The sequence below is a fragment of the Cydia splendana genome, chromosome 1, assembly GCF_910591565.1.
Source record: "Cydia splendana chromosome 1, ilCydSple1.2, whole genome shotgun sequence".
NCBI classification, from domain to species: Eukaryota; Metazoa; Arthropoda; class Insecta; order Lepidoptera; family Tortricidae; genus Cydia; species Cydia splendana.
In genome coordinates, this window is record NC_085960.1 from 19,032,594 (window position 1) to 19,056,244 (window position 23,651).

At 38.0% G+C, this 23,651-nt stretch overlaps 3 protein-coding genes across 3 annotated transcripts; 2 read left to right on the plus strand and 1 right to left on the minus strand.

Annotated features, from left to right (window-relative positions):
* The first annotated feature begins 3,093 nt into the window (after window positions 1-3,093).
* Window positions 3,094-5,904, plus strand: LOC134791393 (ribonuclease Oy). Its single transcript, XM_063762409.1, has 3 exons — window positions 3,094-3,250; window positions 3,344-3,642; window positions 3,842-5,904. Exons 1-3 carry the CDS (start codon window positions 3,204-3,206, stop codon window positions 4,306-4,308), a joined length of 813 nt encoding a protein of 270 aa, XP_063618479.1. The 5' UTR covers window positions 3,094-3,203; the 3' UTR covers window positions 4,309-5,904.
* Window positions 5,905-7,461: 1,557 nt separating this feature from the next.
* On the minus strand, window positions 7,462-11,140 carry LOC134791401 (UBX domain-containing protein 1). The gene is made up of 6 exons (XM_063762422.1): window positions 11,001-11,140; window positions 10,520-10,916; window positions 10,186-10,370; window positions 8,579-8,758; window positions 7,897-8,015; window positions 7,462-7,638 (listed from the first exon to the last, which is right to left on the minus strand). The coding sequence occupies exons 1-6, from the start codon at window positions 11,048-11,050 to the stop codon at window positions 7,595-7,597; spliced, it is 975 nt and encodes a 324-aa protein (XP_063618492.1). The 5' UTR covers window positions 11,051-11,140; the 3' UTR covers window positions 7,462-7,594.
* A 161-nt stretch (window positions 11,141-11,301) lies between these two features.
* Window positions 11,302-22,563, plus strand: LOC134791640 (cGMP-dependent 3',5'-cyclic phosphodiesterase-like). The gene is made up of 17 exons (XM_063762700.1): window positions 11,302-11,476; window positions 12,173-12,289; window positions 12,801-12,896; window positions 13,256-13,389; window positions 13,658-13,763; window positions 14,040-14,168; window positions 14,656-14,807; window positions 16,100-16,325; window positions 17,525-17,679; window positions 18,152-18,310; window positions 19,024-19,112; window positions 19,246-19,435; window positions 19,851-19,992; window positions 20,295-20,443; window positions 20,696-20,792; window positions 21,338-21,559; window positions 22,435-22,563. The coding sequence occupies exons 1-16, from the start codon at window positions 11,357-11,359 to the stop codon at window positions 21,509-21,511; spliced, it is 2,235 nt and encodes a 744-aa protein (XP_063618770.1). The 5' UTR covers window positions 11,302-11,356; the 3' UTR covers window positions 21,512-21,559; window positions 22,435-22,563.
* Window positions 22,564-23,651: the final 1,088 nt, after the last annotated feature.

Sequence of the window (23,651 nt, forward strand, 5' to 3'; positions counted from 1 at the left end):
CCAGCTGTGGTCACGGAAAGACACCGTTATTAACCGTTATTATATTGATGAAATTAATGTAGTCATATATAACTTCATTGCATGTTCTGTACATTAACATCTTGATTAACCTTATAATTGTGTATTTTGTATGTAAGTACCAGAGTGACTAAAAAATCTTCTTTTGTTACTCATGACCCCGTTGGCGTGCAGAAAGTAACACGTGTGGGTCAAAAGTAACAAGACACAGTGGGCTGTAATTAATATAATATGATAGTTATATCAAATCAAAAAAGTACTAATTAAATATGTAAATTATTATTGATCACACACTTTAATATTTGCATTTTAACTACATAAACATTAGCATTTTAAGAAAATAAATCAATATTAAGTCCTCGTTAGAAATTGTTTTTAGGGTTCCGTACCCAAAGGGTAAAACGGGACCCTATTACTAAGACTTCGCTGTCCGTCCGTCCGTCCGTCCGTCCGTCCGTCCGTCCGTCTGTCACCAGGCTGTATCTCACGAACCGTGATAGCTAGACAGTTGAAATTTTCACAGATGATGTATTTCTGTTGCCGCTATAACAACAAATACTAAAAACAGAATAAAATAAAGATTTAAATGGGGCTCCCATACAACAAACGTGATTTTTGACCAAAGTTAAGCAACGTCGGGAGTGGTCAGTACTTGGATGGGTGACCGTTTTTTTTTTGCTTTTTTTTGTTTTTTTTTTATATGGTACGGAACCCTTCGTGCGCGAGTCCGACTCGCACTTGCCCGAATTTTTATTTCAAGTGATGAGATCAATTATTCTGTTATAAACATGTTTTCTACTCAGATAATTCAGGGTCAGAGTTTTTTCACTCACAAATATGGCATACATCGTTTAAATCATCATTGACGCATTAAGCATGTGACACCATATTAGATATAGGTATATATTGTATGGGATGTAAATGTTACTTTTGTACCTGTACGGCTTTGTTACTTTTGTACCCGACCGCTACAATCAATTGTTTTATTTCCTAATTATACGTATTTTTATACATGAAAGTAGAAAAAAATTGGTAATAATATGAGATTTGATCAAGTCCAGCATAATTCACATAAAATAGAATGTAATTCATTGGTATACAATCAAATAAACCATTTTATGCTGAATTCAATAATACATAGTTAATATATATAATTCATACATATTTTTTGAGAAATGGTCATATTTCTAACGCGCGACCACCCTGGAGGCCCCGCCACTTCACGTATATTTTTCCAAAATGGCCGCGCCACTCAACCTCAACCCACCGTTAAATCTGAGGCGCCGCCATTCAACGGCTCGTTATGTCTGTCCGTCTCCCGGCTCCCCGCCACTTACCGTAGAGACCGAGAGCCGGACAATGCCACTCTAGGAGATATGCAAATACCCAGAAAATGTATGTATTTTAATACAACGTAAAGATAAAATAACTAAAAGTCGAAAAACGTACTTTTGATTCGAAAAATCACGTTGCGTCCTCTCACACAACCACGTGGCGCCCGTTTCGACTAAATGCAAGTGAAGGGGGCGCCTTTGTCTATCACCTAATAGCAGCGGAGTGGTATTTTTGTTTATTAGATAAACCTACAGAGCAATAGTTACTTTCCTTTCCACCCGCCGTTACGTCTGTCCCCGCTCTCCCCTAAATTTCACTTGAATAAGCATGAAAAATTTTCTTATTAGCTAGGTACTACAACTAAATATATACAGATTGAAGCTACGCTAAGGTAAGTAAGTTATATAATAATAAGATCATCGGAATACACATATGATTTCAATGAAATTGTCATTGAGCCTTATCGAAAGCCCTATTGAATAGAGTAGTACCTAAATAACGTTTTTCATCTGACGACTTCTGTATTTATTCGGTTTATTTAGTACGCGTATCTAATGAATTCGATTTTAGTTAATTTACATTTAAATACGTCACATGTGACATGAACAGACAAGGAGAGTAAGATAAAATATATTGTTTCTCTTCCTTCTTTCAATGGAACTTTTTTAGAGTTTCTCTTCCTCAAAGGAGGCTAGTGGTTAACACGAAACTCAAAATACTCTCATTTGCATTTAAAAAAAAACAGGATGGGTCACTGACCTGTCCCAGTAAAGTGAGGTAGTGTGCGTGAAGTGTGCTTGTGTGTGAAATGGGGTAATTTGACAGAATCTGAAAATTTTCCTCGGGCATACCTCGCCTTAACCACTTGGCCTAGTAGTAGCTAGCATATAGACTAGTAGATAGGTACCCAACTATATATCTAAAATCCATGAGAGCTAATATACAACGATAAATCTACCTTCACTAGGTGGTGCTGTACTTTAGGTTCCACGCCTACAACGCCTTTACAATAGGCCTATCATGTTTTCATTGTAATGGCCTCATTACAAACCTCACTGATAATCGCATGCTATTTGCGATTACATTGCGGCATTTGATCCATCAAATGAATTCGTTGCTCCTATTAAGCTAGCAATGTATTTTAAATCGCTTATCGCTTGCCATTTGTGTGAAATCAGTCAGCTAACTCCAATTTACATTTTGATTGTTGCTAAAATACCTATAATCTGGCAAACCAGCTTTGTGAGTAAAAAGACAAAAGATGCGGCAAATTTTTAAAAACTAGGCGCGAAAGGATCGAACGGTTACAAAATGGACATGGACGACACGATAAAGTATAAACGGCCATTTAATGACCATGAAAATTCAGGCACTGAATTTATAAAAAAATAAACTTGTGAGTGATGTGATTTTGGATGTGATGTGCAGTTTGCAGTTGAGTGATGTGCCCAACATTGGTGCCGAAGACGTTACGGGAAATCAAGTTCACACTAACGACATCTAGCGACATGTGTTGGAAACACGGATATACTAAATGTCGCGTTCAGAATCCTTAAGTAAACTTGTTTTTATTTTTATATTCTACTTTTTACTAACCCTATTACCCTCATTAATTTGAGTCAACATTATTTTTGTAGCTTTTTAATTATATTATAAAATGTAGTAAATTTAATTTTATCCAAATGCATAAATTTTAACAGTCTTCTTAAACTACATAATTAATGACGTTTCGTACGTAATCGTAAATAGTTTTGAACGTCTAGCTAGCGGACGTAACGTAGACAAATAAAATATAGAAAATTATTGTAAATGTTTATTTATTCCATCGTCGTAATCAAATAGCTATCGAAATGTTTTCCAGTGGATGTGTGTTAACAATATTGGTGCTTTATTCATGGTAAGAATTCAAAGATTAAGAAGCTCTTTTGTATTTTGCATGGTACTTACCTTTTTGGTATTCGTGAAAGTAACCCAATCTTTACAATTTTAGCTTTGAATTTGCACATCTAAGAAAATCGGGGTCCAAGGACGACACAGATCATCATTGGGACGTGCTAATTTTCACTCAACAGTGGCCAACAACTTCGTGTGAGGACTGGAAAGAAAAGAGTCCTTCACATAAATGTACAATGCCAAGCGTTCCGAATTCGTTTTCTATCCATGGGGTTTGGCCAACAAAATACGGTACTTTGGGACCCTTTTTCTGCAATCGCTCTGCACATTTCGATCCTGAGGCGGTTAAACCCATTGAAACTGAACTAACAGATGTGTGGACCAACATTGAATATGGTAAATACGATTACTAAAATAGTTTGTTTTGTTGATTCACTTGCTTTTGCTTCACCTTGCTGGACAGTCATGACAAATGCATTGTTTCTGATTATAGAAAAATGTGACGTTAATTGCTACACCAATCAATTAAAATGCTTTTTCTAAACTAAATGAATAATACATTACAATCTATATATTATTTAACTAATTATTTTAGGCACATCTACATACTCCCTATGGGCTCATGAATGGACCAAGCATGGTACCTGTGCTGCCGAGGTCCTCGAGAACTTCAATACGGAACTTAAATACTTCACCAGGGGCCTGGAATTCTACAGAACCTACAATTTAACAAACATACTCAGTGAGGCAGACATTGTACCATCTGTGAACAAGGGTTATGATGTAGTTGATATAGTTAATGCAATTAGGGTTCACCTTGGTGTGAATCCAGTAGTGGAATGTAGAAAAGAGAAAGGTATAAGCAGCTTATTTGAAATACGTATTTGTTTCACTAAAGAATTGAAGCTTGTTGACTGTGATGGTGTGGTACATGGAACAAGTGACAATGTACTCACAAACTGTGACCGAACCCAGAAAGTATTATTTTTGCCATACAGTACCACCTCTGGTCTTGTACAGTGGTATAAACTGATAACTTGGTTGCAATGGTTCACTCTATAATTTTTTATTTTATTTGGGGATGTACAGTTTGCACAGGAAACAGTAGTTTGGAGTTTGCCTCACACAGCTAAACTGTGGAATGAACTGTCGGATGCAGTATTTCTGGACCAATACAACCTTCAAGTAAAGAGCATACTCCCATCTTAGAGGTTGGCAATGCTCTTACAACCTCTCTGGTGTTGCGGGTGTCCATGGGCAACAGTAATCACTTACCATCAGGCGATTTGTCTACTTGCTTGCCTCCTATATCATAAAAAAGTTGTAGAATAAGGGACTGTGGAACTGGAAGGCTGTGCAGTGCCAGGCACCTGGCATGAGAGTCAAGCAGGGCTCACAGTTCCTTCCTCATAGTTTGTGTGCGAACTGTACATTTGTTTCATTATAAATACAAATACATACACTTTCTAAATCCAAGGCATCACATAAACTGAATCATTATAATTTTTCATGCCAAATATGATAATATTTCAGTTTATGTTAAGTTTGATGTTAATTAATTATGTCAAAAGATTAAATGTCGGAAGGTTAACAACAATATGATAAATGCTGTTATTTATTAATTATTTATGTAAATTTGATGTAAGTAGGTAACATCAATTTGTTGTTTTTTTGACAAACATCTTGAACTATAGTCAATAGCGTAGCGTAGAGCTATTTTTAGCTACAAAGATAGATAATTGCACCTATAATTGCCAACTAAATACACATCTTAACTTACCTAGTATGTACTTAATCAATTCAAACAAAATGTTTTCAGTTATAGTAAATTAGATGACATATTTAATTTATTGTTGCACATGGCACATTTTTGCAGAAAAATTTACATATAATAAAGAGCAAACATTTTATGTTCTTACTGAAGCTGATAAACTGACTATTCTTTAGATTCTTTTAAATGAATTGCTACATTATAAGTATTTTAACTAAGTAGTATGTAAAAATACTAGTCTGTTTATAGATTGTATGGTTTTTCTGCTTCTTGCCTCTCTTACCTGCAGGTAACATATTCCGGTGTATAAACACCGGAATATGTAACACCAATTTAAACAACTTTCTGTAACGGATATATGCAATATCTACATACCTATTCATATTAAACATAAGGTGTATTCGGATAAATTCGAATACCTCAGATTCTGAGGTTATTCCGAAAATGGGCTCTAATATGATGAAATTATGGGTGATTTTAGGAATTACCTGACATTTTGAAGTATTCGGCTTTACCCAAATACCTACACCTTAATACATTCACGTTAACTTTTGCTTTTACAATTATGTATTTGTTTTTTCTGGGACTCTCCAAATGGGCCAATATTTTTTTTTACTTTTCTTGAGTTATAAAATCAATTAACATAAATTATTTATTTCCATTCTAAAAAGTTTACATTTTTACAACACTAGAGCTCTTATTGAGTATTATATTCTTTGCTAGAGTGGTTCCTAACCTTTTCAATGTTGTAACCTGAACGACCTATCAGAGAAACTGATTTTACCCCAAATTGCACATCACTTGTTCAACACGCAGCAGCAGATTTTTGGTTTTCAAGGTCAAATCACTTTGCTTGTCTCATTGAAATTAACACTAACAAGTTATTGTAAATCAATAACTCTTGTCTATTTTTATTAATAAATATGATGTAATAATGAATTTTTAAATGTGTTATTTTATTTATGAGCTGCGGCTAGTAAATATAGAACCTACATTCAAAGCTACCTTCCTCAATTGTACCCAGATTGTACTTCTCGTGGGCCAAGATTATTATTATCATATAGTTTCCTCGTACGCGGATCCGCGTTCCGGCATACGAGGGCTTGTGGCTTTATTTACCGGTAGGCCCTCAGAATTTTGGTCTAATATATTTGGGGCCTGCCCACGCTGTCTTGCGATACGAGGTCGCCTCTAAACAACCTGTCTGCCTGAGCGCCGATGGCCGCTAAGTGATGGCCTGATACATTATTTTAAGATCATTTTGTTTAAGAAATAAAAATAGGTATAAACGACTACAATTAGAATAGCGTGCATACTGTAATCTATGTAAGTATAAAAGCAACGTCCTTTACTCTGAAGTAACTACGCTCTTTTGAAATAATGTAAGTGACAATATAATTATTATTATAATTATTTAGTAAGCTCAATAAGGCATGTATTGTGGGTACTTAGACAACGATATAAATAAATACATAGAAAACGCTCATGACTCAGGAACAAATCCTTGCTCATCACACGAATAAATGCCCTTACCAGGATTTGAGCCCGGGGCTATCGGCTTCATAATAACGACCAGTAGGGTAGGACAGGGTCACTACCGACTAGGCCAGACAGGTCGTCAAAAAGTCGTGACTGGAAGCAGTGGGGAGACTTCGGTCGAACTCGGCTCCGCTCGGCTCAGCATTGCTCATTTTTAGGGTTGGCACCACGTGACTTCCTTTTGCGTGCACGACCACAGATAAGATAATCACTTGATTTTTGACAACCCTAAATAGCCGAAAGGGATAGTGCCATGTATTAGAAAGAGATAGCATGATTCGACCCTGAACCGCTGTCAAACTTCGGGTTTGTAGGAAGTGTCCTTTCTGTACGGTAGTACTATTATTTCTTCTGTGCTGGAAGACTGAAAAGCTACCGTGAGTCTATATGGATAGGTCACTTCCAAATGACATGCGACTCTATTGTCAGGGCGTTAGAGTGCGTGTTCAGATATTGTGAACACCTTGGCCCCTCCGATATATCTGATGGCGATTGTACCTACCATCACGCTCCGCGATTGTTGAGAATGTTGAGCCATTTAGGGTTCCAGCTAAATTAGTTGTTCAATAGCTACTTACACTATGTATGTCCAATTTAGCTAGAACCCTAAATGGCATAACAATCAAGGAGCGTGACTGTAGGTACCTACATTACCTATACGTTTTCCCTAAGCTCTTTTATCGCAATCCTGCAGTCATAAAACACACAAGGACCTAACATTCCTAAGTTATTGCCTACCTACATAAATACTCAAGTTTATGTGTTTAGTAGACAATAGAAGTGGTATCTAATTCTTATTATTAACAAACCATTCAACTGCAAACTATCTGTTATTTTAATGCTTAAGATTAACGCAACTTTGTAGTGGGCATTTAAATTATTTTTTTACAATAAAATACATTGACTAAGATGAGAAACAAGACACTTTATTTACTAGTAAAGATAATAAACCACCATTATCTTAGTTCATACAATCCCGAATCAATACAAATGCTTTTATAAATTAAATATAAAATGGAAAATGACTGTTTAGTCATTTTATGGACCTCGAGAGACTATTATCACTGCAGATGGTACCAGTCCTGGAAGCAAAGGAAATTGGATCATATTTTTTTACTAAACTCTGTAGCATTGGGAATATTAACAAGTTTTTGGCAGAAATTACATTCCCGCAGCTGAACAAGCATAAAGCCGGTAAGGTTACGTCATTTTGCGCCACCATTATCAACAGGTCTCGGTAATTCGGTATAATCAAGATATTGTTAAATAGCCTGTTTATATAATATATTGCAAGTTACATACTAAGAAACTTGTAATAGAAAGACCATATTACATCTTACCTAGTGACTCAAGCGGTTTCTCATAGTCTTCGGGCGTAAATATCTTCTTGGGGAAAGTGGTCATGAGTTTGAAACTGTTGTCTGCAGCATACCCTTGTGAGTTCATCTGTAGGTACAGCCTGCAATATGTAACAAACGAAATGTTAGGTAATTTAAATTATTTAGTGCTAATCCCTTTATAAAATTGTTGATTGTGATGTATAAAGGCAAAAACTGTATATGATAAAATGTCATCAAAGTTCAAAACAATCAAAATATATTTTGGTAGGTACTTATACAAAACATACAAAGAAAGCGCCAAGAAAATTATGAAGGTAAATCTAATAGCCGGGTCCACACAGAGCGAGCATACGCGCCTATGTCGAAAATGTTAAGGGCTATTTGTACTGTAAAACGATGTACAATACACGAGCGAAAAGGTAATTCGCAACTCGTGTCGATTTAAAACACTCCCTTCGGTCGTGTTTCAATTTATCGCCACTCGTTGCGAATTTCCTACTTTTCGCACTTGTATCGTAATGTACAATTGCAGCGGTTCTGTTATCTAGTATAGGTACAGCAAGCAGCAAAATACACGCATTTTGGACACACTATGAAAGAATTAATTAATAATATGACCATGCAATTTTGCCATCTTTCTCCTCCATTATCTCCTACAAGTCTACAATGGGAATAAACTTACTTGACGGCGGCGAGCTGCTCCTTGGCGCCGAAGGTGTGCGCGAGCGCCGTGCCGTCGGGCAGGCGCAGCTGTATGCGCGCCTGCTCGTAGCTCGGCCGCGGCACGGGCGCGGCCGCCGGGGCCGGCGCCGGCGCCGGCGAGGGGGCCGCCTCCGGGACCGGCTGCCCTGCTGCTGCCAGTCTGAAATAAGAACAAACACTGGTTTACAAACACATTTGAAAAATATTTGTTTACAAAAAAAACAGACCCAGCAGTTGTTTTTTGTATATTTTATTATTTAACCCTTCATAAGGCATAAGGGTGTCAGAAATTATGCAAAATTGAACCCTATCACATTGTAACATAGTTCAATTTCATGTGGGAAATATATTCCCTATGCCTTATAAAGGCTTAATAAGCAGGCAGGCAGTTATGACAACTGATATTTCCTGTATCCAGTAATCATTGACAGTTATCATTAACAAGTAGATGTATAGGTATGCTGGTCTAATTTATTTTTAAACTGGTTCACATCTTGTGCCGAAACCACGTCTTCTGGAAGTTTGTTCCAAGTCCTCACTACTTGAATGCGCAGAAAGTGTTTGTATGACTTATAGTGGGATCTATGCCTTTTTAGCTATAAGTGGTGACCTCTATGCCATTATTATTGCCCAATAAAGTACAAAAGTTGGGCTGACAATGAATTCATCTAAAACAAAAGTCATGACAAATGGACCAAAGGCAAAAATTGAATTAAGAGGAGGAGTCATTGAAGGAGATCATGAAAAGTAAGGAGATTCCAGCACTAGAAAAAGGCAAGATTATAAACACCTGCATGACACCATGTATGTCTTATGGATGCCAAACCTGGGCCCTTACAAGCAGAAACATGAGAAAATTAGAAGTATGCCAAAACTCCATGCAGAGGAGCCTATTAGACATAAAATTAAAGGACAGAGAAAGACTAACGGACATTAGACAAAAACCAAAGGTGATCCCCATAACAAAAACTGTCAAAAAACTTAAGTGGAGATGGACGGGTCATATGATCAGAGGCCCAAACAAATGGTCACAGAAACTAACCCATTGGTACCCCAGAGATGCTAAAAGAAAGAGAGGCAGACAGATACTAAGGTGGGAAGATGATATAAAGAAGGTTGCTGGACCAGCTTGGAGTAGGGAAGCGCGGGAGAGAGAGGGCTGGAAGGTTTTAGAGGAGGCCTATGTCAGTGGACAAGCTAGAAATAATTAAAAAAATTAGAGGAAATAAAATAAAACATGTAACTTCACATAATATCTAGCGGAGGTTAGTCTACTTACACTAAGTAGTGGATGAAACTTTAACAGTGCATTGGAATCTTGCAGAATTCATAAGATAAAAAACTGCTTATTCTATGTAAATATATTTTTTCCTTTCTCTTACTAATTTCTGTACTTAACGGCCGCTGACCCACTGATACTTGACACCCTTTGGCCAAAACTCCTCCTTGGTGAAGGTTGCGATATTAATACTGGTTAGCTGCATAATGGAGTCGACTTGCTGGTCAAAAGCTAGTGATGCTTTGGATTTTGCAGAAAAAATTAACTTAATGCCTAGCTAAATTCTAAGGAAATTAATGTGAGTTTACTTCCGAGCCTGCTTGTCAGCTTCTATCTGTGCTCGCACGCGTTCGCGTGCTTTTTGGTCCTCTATCTTCTCGCGCCGACGCTGCTCCACCAGTTTCTGCATTTCCTGCTCCTGCAGTCGCAACTTCGCATCCTGCATGTCTTTGCCAGATTTGATGCGCAGCCGCTCCCGCTCCAGTGCCTCGGCCTAGAATGAAGACAAGTGAAATACAATAGCCAGATCCTGGAATTGCACAGGTGTGTTACTAGACTAAGTACCATGAAATTAGTCATTATTATGTATAACACAATCTCAAATATTTAGATTCCCTGTACACTTTATAATATAAATAATACCTTGTCCCTTTCCTCTCTTTCCTTTCTCTTCTGTTTCATTCGCTCCTCGAGTAGTGCAAGTTGTGCCTTCTTCTCTTCTTCCGTGAGAGGCTTCTTTTCCTCTGTGGACTCCGAGAAACTGCTATGATTGGTCTTCGCCGCATGGAACTCCATTTCGTCCTGATTCTTAAAAAGTTTCCCGCATTCATCACATTTGAAAGACTTCGCCTCAGCCGCCGGGGCTTCAGACACCGGCGGGGCCTCTGTGGCCGTCGCCGGTTCGGCGGCAGTCGCTTCTGGCTGTGAACTCGAGCCAATCGTATGTCCAACGTTTTCCACAGGGTCATCAGCATGTGCTAACAGCCACTCCATAGCCGGCTCGACACCCTTGAAGTTAGTAACCGCTAAAGCCTTCTCCCTAGAACACAACAAGCTTGTTGTATTAGTCTGCAAATAATAACCTAGGTATTTGAAATAGGTCGTGTCGTATGCCTTAACTTACGCTCTTTCTTTTGGGAAGCCCATCTCCATAAGAGTTTGTATTTCTGCCATATTTGTGCCCGAAGATTAACAATATATAAAATAAAATAAATCCCTTTTTATCAGCTGTTTTCAGAATTCGTTTCTAAGTTTTCTAACAAATCCGACTGTCATTTTGCAACAGATAAAATATATTCTTTGAGATTGTCAAGTTAGTTTAAGATCCAAATAAAAACACTTAAAAAATCGTTCAAGTAATATCAATAAAACTCCTATACGTAATTACTGGCAAGTAAACCACTGTTGACAGATTTTCATGGCGGTAAAATAAAATAAAGTCGTGTAAATAATAATAATAATATTTTATTAAAATTTAACATGACGAGTACCAAAAAAACCAGTTGTATTCAAAGAAGCGACCCCGGGAAAGTTCTAGACTTAATTATAAGTTTGAAAGACGACGCTTGTTCTGAACTGCAAACCAAAATAAATACTTACGTATGTATACACCTAGTTTTTATTTAATCGAGTCCAAATAACGCACTGCTGCGTAGGTCACCCTACAGGTGTAGGTACTGTAGGTAGGTGTGTGGTCCTAGGTGTGGTAAGTGTATTAATTTGGCTCCGCATCGCATTGCCCTTGTCAGAGGCGCAGAATTAGTGTAGCTATCAGTTTAGACCAACTGACTTGCCCGAGCGTTAATTAGCGGATCTCGGATTGCTTTCGTTTAAAAGATTTTTCATGTAGGGATGTCGTAAAAGGTAATATAATATAATTCCGTACACGGCGGGAAGAAGTTGATAACTCGAGATATTCTACCGAAGAAATTTGAACTTAAAATAAAACTACATAAGGTTCAAATTTCTTCAATTTTTTCCCGCGAGTTATCAACTTCTTCCCGCCGTGTACGGATATATAGGTTGATATTTGAGCTATGATGTAACTTACTTATTTAGAGAAAAATAAAAATAAAACAATATTTTTTATCATTTTGTATGCTATAATATTATAGCTCGTAAAGTTTAAACTGGCCACCTACACTACCTTGACCTACCTACTTACCTAAAGTAGGTAAGTGTAGCTGGAAATAGGATCATACAAGACACCTATTTTTAAGGGGGTTATTTGAAAATAGGTGTCTCATCTACTACTACCTGGGCAGCCATACTCAATATCTTCTATTTGATACAAAGCTCAGCGATGAATGCGACGCGGAGCTGGTGTTCGCAGTGGTAGTGAACGGCGAGCGCGCGGAAGCCTACATTGAAGCCGTTGGCAAAAAAGCGCTAGAGAAGAAAAATAAACTTTTGGTTAGAATTTTCACCTATATTTACTAAACTAAACAAAAAATACATTCTATAGGTAGGTAAATGCTGGTTTAACTGTGAGCTCGTCCAAGCCAAACCGAATGCGCACCTATGCAGGATGTCGTTTCCGTATGCAGCTGCTACAAAATGGAGATACGCTTGTAGAAGACGAGAGAGACAGGAGACGTGATATATGCATTATATTATTCGAGCTGCATCAGGGTCTCCATGTGATGTGGGGGAAGTCAAACGGCTGCTTATTGCTACTGGTGTGCGATATAATCTGTCCAAAATAACACTTACATAACCTTATATACTTAGGTACTATGATTATGTACACATGTGTGGGTGAGACATAGAGCACACACAGTGCACGCACTCCACTGCACTCCCAGAGATTTACCTACTATACCTACGGTGCCCGTACACCACGCAACAAAACAATAGCCAGTGTAGGTATGTATGAACAAAATATTTTTTACAAAATAATTATGTACTTGGGCATTCTTTTCAGGATTGTCACAAATTCATAGACGTTATTAAAAAATCGTATCAACAGTCGATGTTATTCAGTGATTTCTATGACGACGTTCAAAAAATTGTTTCTCCTGTAAGTATATTTTGATAGATTTCGAAAATTTCGATATTTAATATTTAGCTTATGATTATAGTGTCGAACGTATATCTGGGCGCTTTTATACCTAGTTTACGGTGGCCGTCCACCGTCATGATGATAAAGCAGCGCAGCGGACATAATTAGTCCATGACATTTTATGCAGTCACATTTAGATTAGGTAGGTATCTACCCACCGTGGACGAGAACGGAATATCGTGGATGTCAAGGTTTACAGTAAATTGTAAAAGCGCACACTGTCTAATTTTCTTTGGTAAAACGTACCTACTTAAAATATATAATAATCAGCTAATATAGATGAAAATTACCTCTAAGCCTTATTTTCACTGTGTCAGTACATGAAAGACGGCGGTAAGAAGCACATCACAATGGTCCCGGTGGCAGGCAAACCGTTCGCCCTTGTTGTGTGCTTGGTCTCGCCGAAGGAACAAGAAGAACATGTTGTCAACTACGTCTACGAGTGCTTTCTGTAAGTTGTAGTCGTGTATAAATAAATATGAAATCAGTACTAATATTACTTATAAAAATAGGAGGGCTTAACCCTGTTTCTTGACCGAGCGAAAGCGAAGTGTCCGTTTCAGCTTGGACGTAAATTCTTTCGTATGTCCGGATGTTCTCGTATACAGATCACATTTTTCAATCTATTCTCGTGAAATCTGCTGAGCTCGTGAAATGAGCTTGTTATTTAGATTTTGCTAGTGAAGAGTTATTACCAACTTTGCTTGATTATTCCCTAGGCTATGCTGGCCAACTGTAAAGAAGACTATTAATCTAGAAAATGAAAAGTCTGTGAAACATAAGTGCCAGCAGCTCCTACGTGTCGCGAAACGTTTGTTCACGCAAGTAAATACAATTCTAAAATTTTAATCATAATTGTATTGACACCTACCTATCTATAATAATTAATAACCAATCATTTATGACACGCAAAAGGGAGACCAATTTTTAAAATATCGGTGCGGAAGCTTGATTACTTATAACGGTTTGATTTTGGCGGCTATAGGTAGTTAAGTGAACCGAAATAGAAGGCTAGAAAAAAATGTAAAAGGGTTAGGTATTACATTTTTAATTTAATTTTCTTTTTTTTTCTCTTTATTTAATTTACAAATGTTCTAAAAGGTGGCGTCACTGGACTCGCTGGTGAGACTGGCCACCGACCAGGGTAAGCGCGTGGTGGACGCGGAGCTCTGCGCGCTGATGATCGTCGACCTGGACAGTATGGAGCTCGTTGAGACCTGCTACGCCAAGGTATCAGTATAATAATATTATCACAACATTATGAATAAATACCCAAATCAAATTAGGCTTGAGGAGTGCTATGTTACCAAGTAGTTCCAGTGAACTACTGGGTCAGTGAATAACTAAATTAATATCATAATCGTAAAATCAGAGAACGGCTGCAACGCAAATATAAACTTCTAATTCTTTGTTACTATGTATATACCAATCGTTCTTTGATATCTATCCGATTTTGGGAAATCGCTGAATCAAAAATCTAATTTTTTAAACTAAACCCAGATAGGAGGGACCGACGTAACTTTAGGTTGGAGTAAGGTTGTAAACAATTACCTAAGTAAGCTAACGATAGAAAAACATAAGATCATCATTAATTAAATATAATTTTCGTAATGTGTTTATAAGTCCGAAAAATTTCGTTTTTCACATACCTAGGTACCGAACCGTGTTAAAACGATTTTGACCAGAATTTATCTCTGTACACTTCTTATTTTTATAGGGTACAGACGAAATGTACGAAAGACGCTTTCCAATAGACAGCGGGATCGCAGGGCAAGTGATCCAAACCGGCACCATCGTGAACACGAGGAATGCTGCACAACACCCAGCTTATGACCCCAATGTCGACAGTCGCCCGGGCATCGACATAAAGTGCGCTCTCCTTTGTTTTTTTATGCCAATGACATGCACAGGGCTCGGAAACCGTTTTATTTTTCAAACCGAACCATATAATTCAGTTCCCTCTTCTTACCGGTTAGGAGAGAGAACGTAATTTTTTAGTTCGCGTTCCATCAATTAACCGGTTTTTTAATTAACAAAATAATATAACGGTTTGGGTACGATATTAACAGGTATTTCAATACCGGTTCCGAGCCCTGGACATGCAGACAGCCTCAAAACTTGGTAATTTTATCATCACCATCCGTGTAACTTTGCTCCGTTTAATGATGGGGTGTATATTAAATCATCTAATCCCACGCCTTCAGGCTTTCAGTATTCGGGATCTCTTGCCATGAAACCCATTAACTCAGAGGAGAAATACAATTTCGTAATTCTCAAGTCACCCATAGACCCCTAACTTGACTTGAGATCTACAACTTTATTTATGTAGTCACCAAACAAAAAGGTATATAGGCATCTAGTTCAAATCAGTCATCCACTTCTGATAGAACTGTAACTTGATCGGCTAACAGCTACTTGCTCGGTAAGTATTAAATAGACTAATAAATAAATAAGTAGGTATTAGGTACCTAGATAATTGATGTTCCAAAAAGCCATGGACACTATTATAGTTCGTTTTTTAGGGTTCCGTACCCAAAGGGTAAAACGGGACCCTATTACTAAGACTTCGCTGTCCGTCCGTCCGTCCGTCTGTCACCAGGCTGTATCTCACGAACCGTGATAGCTAGACAGTTGAAATTTTCACAGATGATGTATTTCTGTTGCCGCTATAACAACAAATACTAAAAACAGAATAAAATAAAGATTTAAATGGGGCTCCCATACAACAAACGTGATTTTTGACCAAAGTTAAGCAACGTCGGGAGTGGTCAGTACTTGGATGGATGACCGTTTTTCTTTTGCTTTTTTTTCGTTTTTTTTTTTGCATTATGGTACGGAACCCTTCGTGCGCGAGTCCGACTCGCACTTGCCCGGTTTTTTTAGCATTAGAAAGAACTTGAAAGAAGGTAAGCGATCTTGACATGTCTTTTAATTGAAAAACGCTTTTTAAAAATCAATAACTTTTACTTATGAAAGCAGAAAAACATAAATGATCGTATTAGATTCATAATTGTTACATATTTGCCGTAACTTATTTTTAGAATGTGTTTTTTAATTAAAAGACATATCAAGATTGATTACCTTATCTCTAATGCTAAAAAACGAACTATAATTGCCTGTAGAGGTTTTATCATCTTTATAATTGCCATACTTACTTCTAGAACCAGTCTGACCTTCCCGATTCGTGAGCAGCAAGGGATCATAGGTGTCGGTCTGCTGATCAACAAGATAGGCGACCCGTACTTCGACGCCATGGACGAGGAGATGGCACTCTCGTTCAGCGTGTACTGCGGCGTCTGCATCATACACTCGCTGGTGTATAAGAAGATACATGAGGCGAGCATCAGGAACATCCGGGGTCATGAACTGAACATGTACCATATTGAGGTAAAACGAATATGTATTACAGTGAAACCTGGTTACGTGGGACCTGGATAAGTGAGAAACCTCTATAGCTGGGACTCATGGTGCGGTCCCGAGACTTTAGCACTGAATTACCTCTATTAGTGAGATAAAAACGAACCTCTATAACTGGGATTAGTTGTTGTGATTTTATAGTCACATTTACCTACCTCTATAATTGAGACAGAGAGTGTATTTTACCTCTTTTACTGAGACTATATTTATAAGATTACATTTTCCTAATTGCTTTTTAAGAATTTTATAGGAATTGACCTCTGTATCTGAGATAATATCAATCTATGACCTCTCTAACTTGGACTTTATTGATCAATTTCCGTCTTACTAACTCTTGGTCTATCCACAAATTCTGCATTTGCTTAATTGTGTCTAAACGACTTCAAGTTTCATTTAGTTACTTTATGTAGTTAAAAATATCGAAACGAAAGCAGAAATCTTGATAAGTAACACGAATGAACAAATTTTCATTTAATAAATGTCTAAGACGCAATGAAGTCCGTAGGTATCAAATTTAATTGAAAAATCTATCCTTTGGAGAATCATTGAAAATAAATTCAAAGAAATATTTAAACAGACTTAAAAAATGTTTAGGGACAAGGATTATTTTACCTTATTTATTTTTGAAAATAATTATAAAATACCTTATTAACCACCTCTATAACTGAAATATCCTCTATTCTCACCTCTATTAATGGGACCCTCTGTAAATGAGACAGAAATTTATTTGTACCTGGCTAACTGAGAGCCTGGGTAAGTGGAATACCTCTTTAAGTCAGACTAACCTGCTCGTCCCTTGAAGTCTCACTTATCCAGGTTTCACTGTATATGTTTTATGTACCTAGTAGCTTAACGGTCAGAAACGCAGACATTCACTCGGGGTTATAATGCTCGTAATACATATATCCCTGCAGCTACATATATTCAACTGCTTCAAGATCCACTGGTGCGGGTCTAACGGAACTTTAGGTGTATTTTCAAGGAGCTTATATAAGTATCTTTAGGTTTACCGTACTAAACTAAATTCCACTTGCCGAATGTTTCCGGTGTTGATTGCGGTTGGTTGCACTTATCGGCGCCAATTATCATTTAGTAATGGAATATATTATTTAATTTCTGTTTGTGGAGAGCCTTTTCACTAAAATTTAGATAACTAATCGATTCAACAGGTGAACGACGCAGAAATGTCAAAAGTGCTGGACTGCAAGGGATTCCACAACATTCCTGAGTTCTCGACACTGCGCTTCAACACGCGAGGTCTGCCTCAGAGAGAGCTTCCCTGTTTGGTCGTGAAAATGTTCAGTGATTTGGGATTTATACGAAAGTAATCATTAGTGCAATACCTATCTTTAGGAGTTATCCTTGAACTATTTTGTTTTGGTTTACACGGTAACGCGTTCCGCACGGATTATAACGAATTACCGATGAAACTCCTGATTTGACGGACCCTCATACATATACATGTTCAGCGAAAGTTAACGGAGATGTTATACAACCGCTCACTAAGCACCATACTGGGCTGGCTGAGATGCAGGATCAGCATCGCCGTTATACGCGCCACCAGCACGTGCATCCGAGGCACACGCCACCGCTTTAAGTCGACTGCCAGGTGGCTTGGGTTCGACGACGGTGCCGCCCTTCCACACATCGACTGAAACCCCTTTTCTACCCTACCTATGTATTATCTACCCCTTTGGCTATGTTTATGATTGTTATGATTTTTATTACTATATTAAATGGTTCGAAGAGTTCACTGTATACGTATATCGTTGATATCTAAACAAACATTATTTTAGGTTCAACTTGAAGCAATCAAAGCTAGTCCGGTTCGTGCTTCAAGTAAGAAAGAGTTACCGAGATGTGCCATACCACAACTGGTACCATGCCGTCAGTGTGGCTCAGTGGGGTTACGCCGCGCTGATGAACTTTCAGTTGGTGAAGCGTGGATACTTCAAGTAAGTTGAAACTTGGAAGCAGTGAGCTTCAGGAGTACAGATACCTACGATTTATTTAAGAAGAGTGTCAGCGATAGAATTAGACCAAGCTAACTCGGCAGCGATCTACCTTCAGCTGTTTTTTTCTCTTTCGATAATGACGACCTCTATTATTTTTTCTTAATTAAATTAAGTATTACTATTTCTCTTTTGTTCTTCTCGTTCACTATGTAAATCTATTCTCCCTGTCAAGCATGATAAGCAAAATATAATTGTAAGTAATAAGTATTATTTCTTAAATTTGTAAGTTCGCACGTTATGTACTTTACGCAGTTTCTACCTGTGGAAACTTGTAATTGGCTTACTGTTTCTATGTTATTACCTAACTTGTTACTCTAGCTGTAAGTTTTCCTAACAAATAAAAAAAAAAAAAATACTGCTCCTTCTCGCACTCATACAGCTCCCACTCAACTATAAAGTGTTATTAAAATAGTTAGTCATCATCATCATCATCCTGCCCTATTCCCAACTTCATTTGGGGTCAGGCCTTCTTGTGCGTCTGCGCCAGGACAATCTGTCCCGTGTTGTCAGTGGTGGGATATTTTGCGTCTTCAGGTCTCTTTTGACAGTGGACCACCAAGAGGCCGGAGGTCTGCCCCTTGTACTTTAAAATAGTAGTAGTTGTAGTATTAAAATAGTTAGTATCAAACTAATAATATATGTATTTTTATCAGCGATCTTCAAGCATTGATGTACCTGATAGCGTGCCTAGTCCATGATCTGGACCACCGCGGAACTGCTAGTAGTTTTCAAATTAACGGAGGTAAACAAAGACTATAATGAAATAAACCTAAGTCATATGAATTATAATTATAAATAATTACCATGTGATAAACTTGTTCATTATTTATGAAAAGCTTACCGTAACATCATATGTTTGTCTGCGTTCTGAGCAGAAACTGCCCTTGCTGCCCTATATTCGAGCGAGGGTAGTGTGATGGAGAGACACCACCTCGGGCAGGCTGTGAGCATCCTTAACACCGAGGGCTGCGACATCCTGGAGCCTTTGCCGAGGCGCGACTACGACCGCGCGCTGTTGCTGCTGCGCGACTACGTGCTGGCCACCGACCTAAACAACTATTACAAGTCAGTTACTCGACACCTCCTGACATAACTCAGTCTGCTCTGTACACCTAGCCGCAAAATTGCATGGGCACTTTATTAATGAATTTATTCAATACGGAGAGACATCACTTGGATTCCTAGTAGGAACTTCTTACCCAACATCCTTGTGAGCATCCTCAACACAGAGGGCTTCACCGAAGTGCGAGTCCCTGCAAGATTGGCCGCAAGTACGTACTTATTTGTAGATTATTCATAATGCAGTTTGTGGAAGGCACATGTCTTAGGTATAAAATGGATTTTAGAAATTGGTTTTTAGAAAAATGTCCTTATTCCTTTCCTAACACGCGTCTGTCGGCGCTCATTTAATTGCGAAACTAAAGTTGACAACACACGATGTGTCTTTAATTTTTTATCAATCTGCATATTCTGCTCCCAGCAAGCTAAACGAATACAAGATGATAGCTAGTGACTACCTCATCGGCAACCAAATTCACATCGCCGCTCTGCAGGCGCTGCTGATGAACGCGGCGGATTTCAGCGATCAGATAAAAGACTGGAGCTCCGTTAAGAAGACTGCTGTGAGTCTTTTTGTCAGCTTTGCGTTTAAGGATTTTACATATAACCCCTATTCATCCATTGTCTTAATCATTTGTACTAGAAGTTTAGTGTTGCTTCAGTGTCTTACCGTTTAGGCGTTTATCAGATTCAGATGTGCTCAAAATGTATACTATTCAAATGTACCTATAGTATATATGCGGCTCAAATTTCATTTTAAGTAGGTATTAGGTACCTACTTACTTATTACATTTTGAAAAAAAACTTGAACATCTTTTACCTTCGCTAAAGACAATTAACATAACAGCAGCGACGTGAATTTCAGGCGGAGGTGTTAACGGAGTTCTTCAACCAAGATGAGTCAGAGAACGACCGTGGAGATGCGTCTCCAATTTTCGTGGACCCAAAAAACAAGACCGTTATCCCTGAACTAGAGATAAAGTTTATCACTGACACTGTTATGCCGATTTATGAGTAAGCCATGTTTTTTAATGGTTTGAGTGTTTGAAACGCGTTACGCGCTGGCCACTGCTAAGGCGCCAACCATAGGTTGGAGCGAGACACAGCGATCGGACCTTTCGTTCCCACCTATGGCTGTCGCCTTAGCCGAAGCCAGTCGCGCAATGTCGTGGCCAGGCCATTACCGTGATGAAACTTTATAATATGAAAATGCATAACTATTATGCATGTCGCATTTTAATAATATATACCTACCTATTTTTATAGTATGCTTGGACAAATATTTCCCGTCATAGCGCCCGCTACAGAAACTCTCGAAAGCCACTTGGTGCTTTGGGATGGATCGAAAGATGTATTCATTGAGGTAACGCAGTTCACTGTTAGGTTCATGTTACCCGCAGAATTGGTCTATCCATAAATATATACTGGGTCAAGCAGATCTTGTCAGTAGAAAAAGGCGGCAAATTTGAAAAATTTAGGCGCGAAAGGATATCGTCCCATAGAAAATTTGAATTTCGCGCCTTTTTCTACTGACAAGATTTGCTTGACCATCTATACCTACAGCTTAGCAAAAAAGAGTAGAAATTAAAAAGTCGCAACACTGTAGTGTCGTCCCTTTCAAACCAATATATATAAGAAAACGGGACGACGCTACAGTGTTGCCACTTTTTAATTTCTACTCTTTTTTGCCAAGCTGTACAGTACCTATATAGCTACCTAACTTTGGTTTTGTCCTAGGGTAGAGTTCCTAGTTACGTATCGTATTTATTACGACCCAGACTGTTTTATTGTGCCCAGTTACAGGTACATGGAATATTTTGGTCACATTTGCTCTCATTGCGGATAAATGGGAAAAGGCAAATTAAATGTGGAAAAGAAAATACCTAACCATCAAAATAAATATTTTAGGTGTCGCCAGTTGTTGCGGGTATATCAGTTCTGTTAAGTCCAGAACTCGACGCCCTGATCGAAGCAGCGTTGAACGAACGCGAGAGATTGCGGCTCGAAGCGGAAGCGTTGGCGGCCGAGGAGGCAGCAGCTGCGGCGGCCGCGGCGGCAGCCGCCGCGGCAGAGGAGGAATAGTGGTCATGAGTGTCACGACGGAAAGATGTGCTATGCATACTTTGCTAGGTGGATATGCGTAGCCTGGCGAGCCAGCTTTGTCAGTAGGAAAAAGGCGCGAAATTCAAACTTTTTGTCTCGATCGAATTCAAAATCGGGCTCGCCTATATACCTAGTAAAATGTATTTAGGTGATACTACCTAAGTACATTTTTAAATTTGCCGCCTTCTGTACTGACAAAGTTTGCTCGCCAGACTTGTCAGATCAGTCAGATCACAGATGATCAACTTCTTTAACTTACCGGCTAAGTACAAAAATTTGTTAATTATAGGGTAGCTCATTGATACCGATTTTTTCTCAATAAGACTTATTAGGACTTCGGATTCGGACACATTATATAATAGTTTGCTTCGGTGCCCTTAAAGTGTAGTAGGTACTCGTGCGGTAGTCCTTGCTACGCGCCTCTCTTAAGGTGTGTAGGTATACAAAAAAGGAAGTGATTGAAAAGATTCACTAACGGTCGAGCAGTTTCGGTAGCTCAGTTGGTTACTACATGTGACAGGCACCCAGTACCAAGGCTATAATCGCGATAATCGAGCAACTATCTCTGTCACTCTAATTAGAGTAAAAGATAAAGATGCCCGAAATTTGCGAACTTCGGTATTCGCAGTAGGCAGGCCCTCAGACTAACCGTTAGAAACTTCGGAAAAATAAACAAACCGCCATCTCGGGCCATGTACTAGGTACCCGGAGAATCATCAATGTTTAGCCCCCTTATTATATTAAACTTTTGCAAATATCTGTTAAATTTTGTCTCTTTCAAACAACCACAAATGCCAAAATTACCGTTATGGGACAAACGATTATCATTATCACAGATATCTGTGATCATTATCGATGGCATTTTAGAATTGAGAGACGTTTATAAAATGATTTGTTTCCAGGTTATCTACCGATAATTTAGACTCCACGCCAAGTATACGAGATGTAGGTAGCATACCTACTGATCGATTGTGCATCTTTATATTTTGTGTTGGTAATTCGCAAAATTGTTACCCATATGTATATCGTTAAATAAAATTGTGGTACGAATGAAACACTTTATTTTGTATAATTATTATAAATATTAGTTTTATTTGTAAGTAGGTACCTACATGTTATAAATATTAAATAACTATTTAGGTGTAAGTCGAGGAGTTAAAATGATAATATTTAATGAAGTTTTAGCAACGTTAGGCACTTATTTACCTTTGGTAGATTTTGTAATTATTACCAGCCTACTAAAAATATAAATATTTAAATAATCACTGATTAAATTCGTTATCATCATACCTGTGCTAGAGTCTGGCTAGCCAAAAATTGTTGACAGATATTTCGTTGTTGTATCACCAATTGTCTATGATTTAAAAAAAAAAGCTAAAAGTCAGTAGGGCTACCGCCAATACCGAAAATCGTCAATTGCGGGCATTTTTCTCTGTCACTCTAATTACGCCTTCATTGGAGTAAAAGAGTAAGATCCCCGCAATTTGCGAATTTCGGTTTTCGCGGTAGCCCCTCTGTTGTCAATTTATGTCATTCATTCAAATTGAAGGGATGTTTACAAAAACAACATAGCTGACTACACTGGTTGACACCTGAAACGATTAACAATGTTCTTAAAAAAAGTGTCAACCACTCTAAGCAGTTATGTTGTTTTTGTAAACATCCCTTCAATAGGCCTGTTGCAAGTAACAAAGAATCATGGAAATAATGGTTTCAACGAAACATATATGTTAATATGATTCTAAAAAATGGCCCAATCTCAGTATAAACTGAAGGATTATTAATATATTCAATAAAATAAAAGTGCAAAATTTTCCAATCGGCCATTTTTACTGAAACGCCAATCAGAAACGTTCCAAACAGTGACGTCATCAATCCATAACATATTTCTTAGAGCAACATAGACAACCTCATTGACCGAAATCTATACGTGGGCACCAAAGAGTTCGAAAGGTGCAAAAAAAATGTTATTTCGCCACTAAACATTTATTACGTCCAAAAAATATTATTACACGATATAAAGTAGATATCTATTTGTTATTATTTAAATAAAATGCTAAATAATACGATATTTCAACAACAAACTTTTTTTAATTATTTGGCTGAATAGAACTATCAT

Excerpts from the sequence above, each read along its gene's own strand:
- LOC134791393 (XM_063762409.1), top strand. The coding sequence starts at position 3,204 with ATGTTTTCCAGTGGATGTGTGTTAACAATATTGGTGCTTTATTCATG. Across the intron at positions 3,251-3,343 it reads ATATTGGTGCTTTATTCATG|CTTTGAATTTGCACATCTAA; the intron begins GTAAGAATTCAA and ends TTACAATTTTAG. Across the intron at positions 3,643-3,841 it reads GTGGACCAACATTGAATATG|GCACATCTACATACTCCCTA; the intron begins GTAAATACGATT and ends TAATTATTTTAG.
- LOC134791640 (XM_063762700.1), top strand. The coding sequence starts at position 11,357 with ATGACGAGTACCAAAAAAACCAGTTGTATTCAAAGAAGCGACCCCGGG. Across the intron at positions 11,477-12,172 it reads AAACCAAAATAAATACTTAC|CTCAGCGATGAATGCGACGC; the intron begins GTATGTATACAC and ends TTTGATACAAAG. Across the intron at positions 18,311-19,023 it reads GTGAAGCGTGGATACTTCAA|CGATCTTCAAGCATTGATGT; the intron begins GTAAGTTGAAAC and ends TATTTTTATCAG.
- LOC134791401 (XM_063762422.1), bottom strand. The coding sequence starts at position 11,050 with ATGGCAGAAATACAAACTCTTATGGAGATGGGCTTCCCAAAAGAAAGA. Across the intron at positions 8,016-8,578 it reads GAGCAGCTCGCCGCCGTCAA|GCTGTACCTACAGATGAACT; the intron begins GTAAGTTTATTC and ends TACATATTGCAG. Across the intron at positions 7,639-7,896 it reads GAAACCGCTTGAGTCACTAG|GACTGGTACCATCTGCAGTG; the intron begins GTAAGATGTAAT and ends CTTTGCTTCCAG.